Source organism: Seriola lalandi, unplaced genomic scaffold (genome assembly GCF_002814215.2).
Source record: "Seriola lalandi dorsalis isolate HSWRI2012SDOR001 ecotype SW California unplaced genomic scaffold, Sedor1 jcf7180002054581, whole genome shotgun sequence".
Classification (NCBI taxonomy): Eukaryota; Metazoa; Chordata; class Actinopteri; order Carangiformes; family Carangidae; genus Seriola; species Seriola lalandi.
The window spans coordinates 3,767,679-3,782,955 of record NW_019525134.1 but is presented as its reverse complement, the minus strand read 5'-3'; the positions used below and the strand labels follow the sequence as shown (position 1 = coordinate 3,782,955).

Below are 15,277 nucleotides of genomic sequence, written 5' to 3'. Positions count from 1 at the left end.
CAATACCTCAGTCCTCACCTCAGGCCAGCCGTCGCCCATGCAGCGCATAGGAGGAGCAGCACACGTCTGAATAGGCACTCTGTGTGAGCAGGAACCAGTAAGATGCCACGGCCTGAGCCAGTTTCCTTTGAAAAACAGCAGGCTTGAGTCAGGAGAGTGTGAAGGACAAAACACCATGCCAAACCGAGAGGTGTTGTTATTGGAATATCGACCTGATTCCCTGCACCTTCCCAGCCTGCTTCTTTTTTGTCATTTGCTTCCCCTCTCCTCCAAACTATCTCTGCCTGAAACTATTTGAATATTTCACTGCGCTGTTCCCTGTCAGCCTCTATCTCGGCTTTCGGCCCTTATTTCCACACACTTTTATCTCACCCTTCAGCGTCACCTCTCCTTAATCCTCGTTCTCCCCACTTTCTACTTTCACCTGCAGATGCACAAAGACGCTTTAGGTCTTTTTTTTCTTTTTTCTTTTTTCTTTTTTTTTTACAGCTGCAAAGAAAATTAGAGCCACTTAAGCTGTTTGAATGGAGACTGCAGGCATTATTCAAATCAGCACAGATTGGATTTAATGCTAGATTTGACTTATCGTGTCAACAGCTCACGAGTCACTGTTTAAGTGGAGATATTAAAAATGTTGTATTCCTTTGTAAAAACATGCAATTAAAAACATCTGATCAAGTCCTGGAGATGCAGCCGGGGGTGCAGGCTGTTTCTTCAGATGGCTGTCTTTGAAAATGTGCACAAACACACATTGTGTTAAAAAGACCATTGCTTAATTAAGCCTGTAGATGTTGCTTTTGTGTTTGTCCATATGGATGCAATTTATGCTTATGTGTGTTAGATCTATTTATGTGCTTTCCCGCTTGTGTGATTAACTCTCCGCAGTGTACATGATTACGTGCAAGTTTATGGTTGATTCAGCGGCTTTATTGATCTTTGATGAGGTTTATGTACAGTATGCGGGGGAGTTTGAAGTGTGCACGAATAGATTCAGTCCATTTCTGTGTGTTTATCTCTCTCTGATCTCTGATCTGGCTATCCATCACAACACTGTAGCCATGCGAGGAGAGGGCCCTGGAACAGAGAGAGTAGGTGGAAGTCAGAGAGGTGAAAGAAGAGCTGTCTAAACAAACAATTACAGCCGTTAAAACAGTCCATTCCCCTGTGCACATTGCTCTGATAGCATCACCAGCACTACTGTAACCCTAAAGATTGTGTGTCTGCTGGGGCAGCACGAGTGTGTGTTCGATGTGTGCTTAAGTAGCAAGCCAAAGTGTCTAATTGAATCACTGCACACTGTGGGATCCTTGGCCACTGAGTTTCTGTGTGCATGTGTGTGCGTGTGTCACTGGTGTGTGTGTTTGGCAGGTGGAACAACTCTGTCAGCATTTGGAGGGCTGCCTTCTGAGCATCTGAGAGTCCATTCTGCTTTCATCAAGGACAAACGAGGATCTCTTCTCTCTGTCATACAGTATATGATGTAATGATGTTGTTATTGACTTTGTCTCCGTGTCTAATTTCCACAGCGTCTGTAAGAGACACAGAAACATCACATCAATAACAGTTTGGTTGTTTTAATGTCGATCATTTCGAATCATATAAAACTTAACACATGCTCAGTGAGCAGAGGGCCTCACAGCATCTGTTGAGGGGCTTTATTATCAGAAAGGCAAGACTAGCCGGAGTTTTCTGTGACTTCTGTCGGTGGATGCCTGGCCTTCAGAAGACGGATGGCCGTGTATGCTGTTAAGGAAAATCCAACAAACTGTCACAGGGGAATTCCAGGGTTTAGAGGCGGGTCAGCAGGAGAGCCGGGGCTTAAAGCTGAGGTAGATCTGAGGGCCAAGGCTTCTGAAAGGGGCCTCTTGTTGTGGTATGAGGTGTTGAGAGGCACTGCTGAGCTGTTCCACTCCCAAAACAACACCCCTTCCCCAAAGACGGCCTCTCTGTCTCACCATGATGAGATCAGTGGAAGAAACTCCTCCAAGAGCTGGATGATGTCATGTTTGGGAGATGGGGTCAAAAGCTCAGGGTCATGTTATGGGAAGATGTGTCTGTATGTGGGAGGGGTGTGCATTGTTTGACCCCGGCTGTTGTGCTCATGTGTTGTCGCAGTATCTTTTCTTCTTTCTGCTCTCTCATTGGACACACAAGCATACATAAGCACACACACACCTTTGACACTGTGACCCTCCGTGTCCTCCCTCACCCCTTCTATTAGTGAAGCTATTAGACCAAAGCTTGAAAAGCCTCCTCAGGTTGTCAGGGTTGAACTGTGTCCATATGTAAGCGTATGTGTTTCTAATCTTGTCATCACTTGGAGACGAAAAGGTTAATCCATCTTACCTTTATTGGGATAGACTAAGAACCTGGACAGGGATTCCCATTGGTTCTGGGGAGTAGCTTGTCTCAGTATGATTGGCTGAGACAGATAACTAACCGGACTGAAAACCCCTATTAACCCCTGTTACACCAAGCCCCTCTGAAGCACTGTGTCATTGGTCAGTATGTCACTGTTTGTGGTTATGTAACATTCATGTGTAAGTTTATTGAGGTACTGTTTTAGTCCAACACACACAGTCCTCACTGTCCTCACAGTTGGCAACCACAGCTGTCACAGTGTGATCCATCAAGCCTGACAGTCAGTATATTTAGCTCTGATTTCATTTGCATAATACTGAGGTATAGTTTGCCATTGCTGTGCATCACTGTTTCCTTGTGCTGTTAGGTTTCTCAAGTTGCACACGCTGATGCTGTTGTAGTGATTGAGCCTGTTGAGCCTCGTCAAATGACAATTTCTGTTACTTTGTGACAGACAATAAAGCTTTCTTGAATCTTGGTCTTAATAAATGTAGGTGTTGGGATTGTGACTGCAGTAGATGGGGTATACACGCAGATTTTATAATCCAGATTTACAGGCTAGTGTAGCTCCGTGGCCTAATTAGTATTTCAACTACCAACAAGAGGTGAATGAATATCACGTCTTATACGTGATTAGGAGCTTGAATCAGTAACTCTGTGATGGTGATGTCATGACTGTGCGGTGTCAGGCTCAAGTCCACTCCCGGCATACTTGGAAGTTAGACACCAGTCATATCCATGAGCTGTTCTACAGCACCTCAGGCTGCATGACACTAGGAAGAAAGTCTTTACATGCCACTTATGCTTGTGCGAGACAAAACCGTAACAGACACATAACGATATGGACACAGTTTAGACATGAGGCACAGTTCAGCAATGAAAGTAAAGGAGAGGAGTGAATGATCCTGTTTCTGTCTGTAGATGTTGCCATTCCCTCTTATGACCAATAGGAGGCTGATAGGCTAACCATCTTGAAGAAATGAGTGAATACATTTTTTCTCCTTCCATTTTACATGTGAACACAAGGGGTACTGCTGTGAATATTAATGATAATAGGTAGGAAGTAAATTAAAGATAAATGCAAACTATAACTGCAGATCTGTATTATAATATTTAAAGTTACGTACACTAAACTATACTGTAGTATAATCCACATCCTCCATCCTACCGAGCTGTGTAGCTTCATAATTGTCAATGTTGTGTCTCCATTGAAAGATGTAGTGGTAACAGGAAGAGAAAGGTGTCACACTCCAGTCTCTTATTCCTGACACTTTGCAATAAAGCAATTCAAAGTTTATCCATGTGCTTCAGCGCTTCATTTGAGCCAGTCTATGTGAAACTGTAATGTGAGACCTTTCTTAAAACAAAGGGCTTTGAAAAAAATGTCTAGAATATGTGAAAGAGAAACATTGTTCTGTCCCACAACAGCTACTGTCAACAAAGGCACCAGATTCAAATCTGCACAAACACACAGTGTGAGTTTTTATAAGCTTAGTTGCTGTGCAGTTGCTCCTACATAGGCCATGACAGCAATTAAGATTTCATTCTTCTCCATCTTAAAAAAAAAAACATTAAATATAGAGATTACGGGTTGAACAGAAATGGGAGGGAAAGAGACACGTGGCTACAGAAGGCTTGTATTTATGTATATCTACAGTGGGAAGGAAGTGGTCTTGAGGATGTACAGTAGCAGCAGAGAGGAAGAGAAATACTTGTTTGAGGAAAAGCACTTTGTCTGTGAGTCAATAGGAAATGCTTGAGTCTCAGAGGGAGAAGGCTGAGTAGGTTAGTCTGGCTGGAGGAATGTCCTCTCATCCTGTGAAATGCAGTGTAATGACACTGGGAATGATGCTATCATTCATTCAGCTGGTCCCACTGAGTCATAGAGCATGGGAAAACTGAGGCAGACTCTGTGCAAGTGTCAGCGTCTTTATCGTGTATCCAGATTCCTTGAATGTTATCACAAATTCAGTTTGTGTGTTGTTGTCTGGACAGTCGCATCTTAGTATTTAACAGGAGGACATGGAGAGTTTAATCCACCACGGTTTTATCTGTGTGTTCTCTACATCTTTGCATTTGGTGTCGCAGCTCACATATGATCTGTGAGCTACAACACACACACCCCTGCCCCACCAGTGAACTGAGTGTAAATTTGTCTCTGACAGCACTTCTCTGGCTGGCTCCCTGGCACAGCTACTTGCTGATGAAACCTTAATCTGATTAACTGTAGGATATTTACAGCACTAAGTCCTGCGTTATCAAGGCTCATCTTGTTTTTGTTGCACACGTCTACTTGCAAAGAGAGAGAGAGAGAGAGAGAGAGAGAGAGAGAGAGAGCGAGAGAGAGGGTTGGAGGCAAATTGTAAATCCTGTAGGACTTTGTTAATATTCTTGTTGGTGTGTGATGCCTTGAGCTTCTGTGTACTCTGCTCCCACCTGAAGTGAACTTCATGACAAAGCACCCTTTCCTCTGTTGTCCTTCGCTAGAGCTAAAGATCTGTATTCACCCGGCTAGGTGCACAGACGTATTGTTGCACCGTTGAGATGGACTTTACCTCCATGTTGCTATTAACTAAGGCTGCCCACAGACTGACTCTCTCCTCCTCCATCCTGATCCTCCTACACGTCATCTGCTGCATCTCTGGACCGTGTATCTCATTCCACTTCTTGACTCACCCACAAACACACAACACACACAACAAAACAAGCATTTGTGTTTTTTTGTCTTGCTTCACTGAGATTGTATCCATTTTTGCCCTGCTGATATTTAGGGAGATGTTAAAACAGCAAAAAAATGGGAACATTGTTTGATGCTTTACAGTTGTTTCCTGCAGAGGTATATTTTTGTAATGTCCCTCCTCGTGTTTGCAAAATATGTCCTGGACACTATTATTAGTTTTCCAGTGCGGATTTCCTGGAGCCAAACTCTCAGTTAGCTGATTCACCCCTGTTTTATTATCACTTCATTTTAACCGGACTCATCTCAGTTTCCGTTTCCACCTGCCCACAAATCACTCTCATACATCACCGGTCGACAAGGCGACACGCTCTGCTGCACAACAGCTTCCCAGTGTGCACATATGGGCCAGGCTATAAGCAGAGGCAGGCACAGAGAGAGAGAGAGAGAGAAAAATGTCATACATGCACCAATGATTGCCAATGTTGTTTATGCACACTGTGGTGTCTTCCTATTGGAACACTTTAGACTGCTAATTTAGAGTACAGTTATGGGCATGCAGCTGCTATTGCCAACAAATCATCATAATAAACCTATATATTGTGGGAAGAGTTTGAAGTATGCTGGTTGTATAGCGACTATATTATAGTTGTTGTCCCTTTTTTTTGTTACAAAATAATCTTCATGATATAGGGACATAAGTGATTTACAGTATATGTCCATATGGACTCACTTCACTATATCTCACCTAAAATAGCTGCATTATTTACAGTTTAATTGCATGGAGATTTTGTTTTTTATTGCAATAATGAATAAACAAGGGACACTCGAGGCTGTCCATGTATTTGACGTACGACCTTCCTGATAAATGCAGAGGTAATGCTCACCAACATACAGTATTTTAGCTGCTTATTTGAGTCATGGGCACAAGTAAGGACATGTTGAGAAATGGGGATGTTTTGGCTGCACTGTGCAGCATTGCAAACAGCATATTGACCAGTGCCTTGTGCAAAAACTTGAGTCATTACTTAAAAAAAAAAAAAAGAAAAACATGTTTTTTCCACTGTGGGTGGTGTAGGCACCAGAGCGGCCGCAGTGGATTTTACTGACACTCTTGCAACCCACTTCAAACTATGGCCAAACTGAGGGCTGCCAAATCCTTCTTATGTCAGTTTCTTCCAAATAGCTCAAGACTGTGCACTGCCCTTTTGTAAGATTTTCAAGAGACCCTGGGACCCCATGAGAAACACTGAAATGCATGCCTGCGTTTGCTGTGGTGCACTGGCAACAGCAAACCTCATGAGCAAAACATCACCTCATTTAATGACAGTGGGACGACACTGTTCCTGATATTTGCCCCTCCTCTCCTCAAGGACCCCTGGAGGTCCCTGGACACAGCTTTGAGAGCTAGTGTCTTATATGTCAATTCACTCTCTTCTGCCTGCGCGCAGCTAGACAGATTAGGCACAAACACACACACACGCACGCACAGACACACACACACACACCCCCACCCGCCTCCTCGGAATTGGCTCTCGGTTGGTCCATCAGTCGGTCAGCCTTTATCCTCCCTTGTGCTGGTAGTGGTGTGTTTGCGTGTGTGTGAGTCCGGACCGGAGCTAAGGAGCTACTAGGACAACGAAGACGACAATGATTATGATGATGAAGACAACACAGAGAGAGGCTGAAACACATGACCGCTATCGCCCCCAAAACGCCAAGACTTTGGCTTGTATTTTCTGCGCGGATCCTTAACAACTTCTGAGGTTAATAACCGGCAGCTGGGTCCGGATTCTCAGTGGATATTTCATGTTGCCTATAAATGGAGGTGCCTGAAAGGGAAAATCTGAGTTAAGGTATTTCGTGTGGGACGTTGAACGGTCACTGGTGTTGCGTAAAGCGCTCGTGCTGCCAGTTTTGGAGAGTTGGGAAGCGGAGTGCTCCTCTTCGAATAGGATGAACAACTCAAACAACCAAAGGGTAAGCGTGTTGTTTTCTTTGTTGCCGAGAGATTCGGAGGAGGATTAAGTTTGAGATGGAATGGAAAATGTCAGTCACTTGTGATACTCGTCACACTTTGCGTTAATTCGTCACTGTCAGTCAGATCACGTATTAAGCCGCCTGTGATCCTACAATGAGCCGCAGAGCAGCGGCTTTGGAGACATCGCATTGACTCCAGCTGATTGGAGCAAGTCCACTCTGATAACGTGCTGTTAGCTCTGTTTGGATAGACGCAACGGTGCTATTGAAAACCCTGCCATTTTAAAATGTGTTTATCTCTCAAGTCTGCATTCCTGACTGAACCTGATCAGAGACTATTTTCATTCAATGAGATATGTTTATGATTGAACCAGCGGGTTTAATTAATGAAATTACAACTTTTAGAACTGACACACAGTGCTCTTTACCGTCCACCACGTTTCTCTCTAAGTGGAAGATGATTGATTTAATAGTAGATGAACTAGTCCTTAAAGATGAATTTACTGGTGGAAGTTGTTTAACTGGTGTATAAGATATATGCCGAATGAAAGAGTGGCACCTAATGATTTGTGAAATCTTTTAGGTGGCATTCTACAAATTCAAATCTTCTACTAATAAACATTTTTTTTAAATTGCAAGATTTTTAAGTGGAGTTTGGTCACAATATATAATATACAATATTGCCAGTAACTGGTAAGTGTGCCTTTTTACTTTAGGGGACAGATGTTGTTACATTAAAATATTAATTAAAGTTCCTGAGGGCATAATTACCAGGTCAATAATAAGAGCAACTAATGATGTTGTTTCTTTGTCACCTTTACTCCTTATGGCCCTCTCTGTGCTGTTTGTGTGTTGCTGGAGTAAAAGGTGACATTAGTAGGGGGATAGTAACTCAGTTTCATGTTGTCTGACAGCACTGTGACTTATTATCCAGCCCCTCAGAGTGGGGACAATGTGAGAACTGTGGGATATTACTTCAAATAAAGACTTGCATGCAGTCATCAGCCCTTCCCCTCTCATGTGAATAAATCTTTCCTAAACGCCTTCAGTTGGCGGCAAAGAAATAGTCAAACTTAAATTGAATTATGGAGCAGAAAAGACCCTTAAATGTGAGGATATTTACTGTTTTAATGCCATGGTTTTGACAGAAATATGTTGGCTTTCTGTTGATGCCAGTCCACATAGCAGAGACATGTCTATCATGCATTCATATTTCTATTTCAGGAAGAAGTTCACCATGCGTTCTACTTAAACTCACACATGCACACGCGCACACACACACACACACACACACACACACACACACACATACACACACACAAACCTCAGAAAAATGCTAAAAAAAGAAAGGATAGCTACCAAAAAATGTTTTCCTCAGCATGCTGTCCCCTTAAGAACAGGGGCCATGGAGCCTGAGTGTGTGTGACAGCCAGTCATACTGGTTTCTTAGTTTGGGCACATTTGACCGACAGACTGGTAGCTCTGACCACTTCCTATAATCAACTTTTTTTTATTGCCGCTGAAACTCTATCCATGCACAAATGAACCAAACAACTACCTTCATCTGTCTGTTGATTGCCTTCACTTTACTTAATGACAGGCTGCTTCCTGATGTGAGAGAGCTAGAGTTTAGATTTTACTCTCGTGTTGATTTAAAAGGTCACCGGCATCAGCATCAGTCAGGGACTGAGCGAGCAAGGCAGATGTGATCTTTCCATTCCCGGAGCACAGCCTGCATTTCTGTGTGTGTGTCTCTATCTCTGTGTATATGTGTGTGCGTGTGCAGTGCATTGGAAGCCACTCTTGTTACAACCACAGCCGTCTCTGATCATTAGTAGTGAAAAAGGTCACTGATGTGCCAGAGGTCCTCCTCAGTGTGACTGCACAGCATCCTCAATACACAGTCTTCCTGATACGTTTTTGTATAGCCGCGTGTTCCTTTTTGCTGCTGTACACTTTAAGTCTAGTGTTGGTCGGTGCATGCTGCAGTTAAGCAGAATCTGTTGGCTGTTAAATGCATTTCTGCTTGTGCTTTTCATTGCGTTTGCAATTATGCAAGGAGGAAAGAAGCATCCAGCATCCTGTGTCAGTTCACTGGCCATGGAATCCTTTTGGCCCTTGTCTAACAATCAATAACCACTTACTGCAGAGGAGCTTTCTGCAGTCAAGTCTCTGTCTGTCCACCCTAGCTTTCTGTCTGTCTCTTTCAAGGTATCTGGAGTGTCTCCTCTGCTTGTATCTGACTGTCTCTCCTCCTTCTCTTCCCTCCCCAGTCTTCATTCCCCTCTGCAGTCACGTGCGAGTGTGGGTTTTTTTTTTTCTGTTTCATGCTGACTCTCTCTGCTCCGCTCTGTGCTACTGTGTGTCTGCAATAGAGGTCATTCTGTTTTCTCTGCTGATACTGTCCACTGCTTTTTCCCAGGGGGTCGGCTGCTGGGACTGAGATACACTGAGATACATAGGACCCTCCTCAGCCTAAGAAACTCAGGGGGAACTGCAAACCCATTACTTACTGTATGACAGAAGCCGTGGAGGAGGAGGGGATGAATTGGACTTTGTTTTGTGTGTGTCTCCTTGAGCCAGTTGTCTAAGGAATAGTGTGAAAAATGAGCCACTTAGAGCCTGCGCCACCACAATATTGCCTCTCCACCCACCCAATTATGGATCTTTTAACTCAAACTTATTCATACACAGTCTTTCTCTCTCCTGGGGTTTCTGACTTTCTCACAGCCTCTCTTGCCAATTCTGGTCCTCCTCTCCTGCTTTAAGTTTCTAGCTTCATGACTCAAACACATACTAAACAAAGCCAGTTCAAAAACTGCTCTGACATGCCATGACAGAAGTCCCTTAGTACGGTTATATCCTACTTTTCTTTCTGTTGTGGCGGGCAGACACAAATAGGGTTGAGGCAAGAAGACATACTGTATGTGCGGAGAGATGGTCCAACTTGATGATGCTGAGTCAGTGGATGACGATGGGAGTGATGGACAAAACAGAAGAGAGGCAGATAAACAGACAGACAGACAGACAGACAATTAGAGAGGAGTGATGACCTGACGATGCAGAGAGAGATTGTGAAGGGATTGATGGTCATGTAGGAGAGAGCTCAGTCCCACAGACAGATAATCAGACAAGCAGCTAATGCAGAGCTGCTGGCAGTGGATCACAATCAGACCTGGCCCCGTCTATCTGTCATGTCTATCTGAGGAAGCAGCTGCTGAGCTGTCAGTCATTTACACAGCACCGTTTGAAAGGCTGTCTAATACCTGCTACCTGTTGTGTGTGTGTGTGTGTGTGTTTGTGTGTGTGTGTGTGTGCGCGCATCTGCGTGTATCTGTGTGTGTGTGTGTTTTCCCTCATATTACAGTGCATCTGTGCTGCCAATCCATGATTAGGTTATGTTTGTTTAGCAGAATTGCTCCTGTGTTGCTCATATGAGCGGAGCCACAAAATGTGTGCAGAGACGCACACTCACACACAAACTCATAAACACACTTTCAGCAGATCTACAGAGATCTAACATAATGCATAATCCATCCAGGCTATCCTTTATCCTCTTCCCATGGCCCTCTGATGAAATGCTGGCGTGGCCGTTTAGAATCGATAATAATAATATCAAAGATATAGCTTTACACACCCTCACACACACGCGCGCGCACACACACACACACTCACACACTCATACGCATCATTCCCCGCACACATCATGCCACTCACATGAAATCCCAGCCAGTGCGGGTTGGGGTTAGTTGTTGCAGAAAGGAAGGGTTGTGTGTGTGTGCAGCATGTGTGTGTGACAGAAGACACAAAATAGCTTGTGGATTTGCTCAGCCAGAGAATGTGAGAGGGGCGCGGTGCACACTTGATGCCTGACTCCCGAATGATCCGCTGCTGTTGACAATGAAACATGTTTACTTGGGCTTATTTATCTCAGGCACACAGGCGCTGGCTGACTGAAGAGCCTCCATAAATACCACAACACTGAGCAGTCAGCCACTGTCAGACCTCTGCTCTGCATTTGTTCCCCACTGGAAAAACTTGACCAACACGGGCCAGCTCTGATATTTTTAGGCTGAGTTGGTCAGCAGCCAATATTTTGGTAGCATATATAGCTTCCTTCTATTTAGAAATTCAAATACAATAGTAATACTTATTCGTTTACCCCCCCTTTTTTTTTTTTTTATAGAAAACTACCCCACCATAGCTTCTATACACTGCTGTGTTTATGGAGAAACTGCCATCACTATTGCTTCCAGATTAGATGACTGCAGGCAAAAGTGAGTGCGCAATAAGTATCTATCTGCTTTGTGCTCATTCCCTCGCAGCGCAGACAGATGCAGGAAAGACAAAAGGAGTTCATTCTGAACTGGAATGTAAAACCATGTGAGGCCCAGACCGGCTCTGCTCATGTGTGCCTGCGTATGGCACATTTACATGTCACCAGAAAGAGGCTGTGCATTGTTCTGTTGTGGCTGAATAAATATTTTGTTGAACTAGTATCTGCGTGCGCGGTGTTGCTGTGTAGATACGTGGTGTATTAAATGATTGTGTATAAGTTATAAGTTTCATGTTGTGCGCTTGTATGTAAATGCGGATCCCCCAATCTGTTAAAAATGTTCTGGAGGGCAGAGATAAGAACCATGCGCGCTTGCACACACGCAGACACACACACAAACACACTTGGCACGATTAATTATATTTCCGATCTTGTTCTTTTCACCTCTCAATCGTACTTGCCCTTATCCGCCTTCTTGCCTTCCCGACTCATTTTCTCATTGTCTCTCAATGAACTGACACACATGCTTGTACACACATGCACACGCATGCACAACACACACATGCAGAGACTCCAGGGGTTAATGTGGCCCATTAGTAACCAGAGCAGGCTGTAAGTGCTGTGAAGTGGCAGAAGGGTGGAACCACAGTGACAGACTCAGGGACTGATAGTGAATCTCACCTTACATGTGTTACCCATGACATTAATATGGCTTTCATTAATCAAGGCAGTGAAACAAATACTACTTTTATTACCCTGTGATAGCAATATTCCTCAGGTCTTGATTCATGGCAGCCATTAATTGATGGCATACCGCAAGGCTGTAAAGCATTGTGTCGTCTCACATTTCAGATCCAGTTGTTTTCAGTTTCAGTCCGTGTAAATCTTTACTTCTGTTCTCAAGGCCTTACATCTTGTTGGAGAACAAGGGAGGGTAGGAATACTTTATATTCTGAAATCATGAAACTGTTATAATTACAACATAAGTGGCTAGAAACCCCCACCCCCAACTCACTCACACACTCCCTCCAGCCGTGCCTCATCTTTCCCTTTCTTGGTCTTTCTTGCCCTGAGGGCAGAGGGCTGAGGGTCAGTTTAGTGATATCTGGCTTTGCTTTAACTCCGCTCAGAAGTCCTGCAGCTTCATGAATATTATAATGAACTGCATTCACTTCACGGCTGGTCGATAGTGATAGAGGACACACATAAGCTCTTGCGCACATACACACAGCCTCGCCATAGAGTGTCTGCTGCCTTATTATTGTGTCTCTGTCTTGTGCACCTTCATGACAGACACACGCCTCCCCACCCCTCCAAACAGAGCTCACGTGGGGGCAGCACATGTGGTTATATATATACATGTGGCCATATAGACTAAATAAGGCAACGGCAGCAACAGTGATGAATAATGGAGAGCTGTAAAAGCAGCTTTAACTACAGCGCTCTTGGCCAGAGATGGGGCTCAGAGAGAGCACGCAGAATATATGAGACAGAGAGAAAATCACTACATTTATATCCAGTTTTTGATTAAGACAATAAAAGCTGTAAACAACATTGTCTGATTGCTTTTACCTCTATAGACCCAAGTTGCGATAAGCATGACTGAATTGTGGAGAATTGGAAAGTGGAGAGAAGAAAGACGAATAATGGACACACACAGTACAAATATAGAAGATGGACGGTTTGTGTGTCTAGACAGTGTAAATACTTTGCTAGTGATGCTGCCAGTGAAAAACCTCTAAGACATACAGTAGTTTAAATAGAATTAAGATGGATACATCATACATATGGGAAGTATGATGAGTTTTCCATTCAAACTAAAAGTTTCAGATAGTTAAAAAAAAAAATCTAATTTAAGTGCCAAAAAAAACCTTGTCCTCCTCTTAAATTTAACGGCAGCTGCCAAACCATACGGAGCTGAATATGTGAGATTATGAAAGTTTTATCACTTGACAATCATATGTTAGGATTTTGTTAGGAAGAGCTCAGTTTTGCCAAACCATCCAAGACAAGTGTTTTGAAAATCCACCCAGTTTAAAGTGTGCTTTTGAATGTGAATAGAAGGCTAAAACTAGGAAGAATAATGTGTTTTCAGATTTATCTGCATTAATAAAGTCTTATCCCCACATGCTTTGCACATCTTCATGTGTGTCTGTAGTATAGCAAAGAGGTCAGAGATAAAAGACAACAGGGAGGAGAGTTTGGCAGGCTTAAATGCTAGTTAGGCTGGCTGAGCTAATTAGCCCCGATTTCCTCATCCTGATTCAGACGAGGAGGAAAGCCTGGGATTACTGGGGCAAGCACTGTGTGTGTGTGTGTGTGTGTGTGTGTGTGTGTGTGTGTGTGTGTGTGTGTGTGTGTGTGTGTCACTGACATTGTGTCAGGCTGTTGAAACTGTTAATCAGCAGGGGGGTTTGGATGAACTTATTTGCAAAAGTCAACTAATGAGAGCTCTAAGTGTGTTTATAGTGTGTTGCTCATCAAGTGTTAGGATTGGTTTGTGCAAGTGAGATAACTGGCCACCACTTACCCCACTGAGGATGAAAAGGAGCTTAATGGTACGGGGACCCAGCAGGGATGCCGCTCTCCTGTGACCTCGTGCCCTCCACTCCCTCCGTTTGTCCCTTTGGCTGTTCCTCATCTGCCATTTGTCTCTCCCATCCTCCCACTCCAGCAACACTTCATGCTGTTACATCCTTCCCACACATCTTATACTGTGACCATGTTTCTATCTCGTTGCCTGACTGAAGGGTTTCATTGTGAAAGGAAGACATCTAGTTTTGCTAATGTGGTTCCTGCCATGAAAAGTAAAGAGATATATGAAGTAACACATTGAAGACAGCGTCATGTTGATTCCATTTTTGGTATTTCTTTGTTTACAGCAGGGAGGTTGTTGATACTAATGCCGACAGTAGGCTCCAAATTAATTTGGCATCTTCGCAAAGGAATATGGAGCCGTTGGCAAACACTAGCATACTCAGTTAAGGGTTTGTTTCTTGCTAATTTATGTTTGCTGTTTGGAGGCGGTTGTAAGCTGGACAACTGGATAACTGGAAGCATGCAGCTGAAATAGATCCTGCAAAATACACAACTAGTCATTGATAGTGTTCATCAGTCACAGTCAAAAATGTGAACAAGCAAGCGAACCCCACCATCACGGACACATGGCAGAGATTAAATCCAATGCCTGTTTTTGTGTCCTCCCTTTGCCTCCTTCCTGACTTTCACCCAAGGTGTGAGGTAACATACTGAGAGCTGTCAGTCACCACGACAGTTGCACGCACACTGAGGTTCCTGGAAGAGTCAAATCAGTGTTGCGCTCCATATTCTGCCCATCCCCTCACAGCCATACAAGCGTAAGGAGCGATAGGTGACACAGCCAACTATCGTTGACCTCTCTTCAGACAGTAATTTGATGTGTTAGAGAAAGAACAGACTGTACCAGCGTGAAAAATTCCAGCACAGAGTGGATTACAATGTCACATCAATGCCTTTTTGCCTCATGTGGATCTTTTAATGTGATTAAATCCCCTTTACTCTATCTCCCCACTTAGGGACACACTAGCAGAGTGCTCTCATTGAGAGAGACAACAGCAGTCTTTGATCAGGGGCTTAGAAAGACCTGTTTCATACCCGTTCCTTCCCTAAACCTTTCCCTCCTTTCTCTGTTTGGGCTTTTGGTTTATAGGAAAAGCTCGCTAATCAGTTAATAATATAGTATCAACTTGGTAATAGTCAGTGGCTGTGTTCCAGGCTGCAGTGCACAACTATGACTGTGCCAGTAAAGTGCACTGATGAGGTTACAGTATTGGTGTGTGTGTGTGTGTGTGTGTGTGTGTGTGTGTGTGTGTGTGTGTGTGTGTGTGTGTGTGTTGTAATTCATTAATTGCCTCCTGTAGCCCCCCAGACAATTCGGTCTGCCAGTTTCTGTCATTAGAGTTTCTCTCCATTACTGTTTGATTGGAAAAGGAAGCTGCTTGGTA

General features: G+C 43.7%; 1 protein-coding gene across 2 annotated transcripts in view; it reads left to right on the top strand.

Annotated features, from left to right (window-relative positions):
• Window positions 1-15,277, top strand: part of rtkna (rhotekin a) — a 39,681-nt gene that overhangs the window by 6,194 nt on the left and 18,210 nt on the right. The window contains exon 1 of one of the 2 annotated variants that reach the window (XM_023418291.2): window positions 6,434-7,018. The exons of the other annotated variant lie outside the window; for it this stretch is intronic. Coding sequence (XP_023274059.1) covers window positions 6,995-7,018 — 24 coding nt within the window. The 5' untranslated portion in view covers window positions 6,434-6,994. Of the gene's footprint in view, window positions 1-6,433; window positions 7,019-15,277 lie in introns of those variants that run through there. 2 annotated transcript variants of the gene reach the window in all.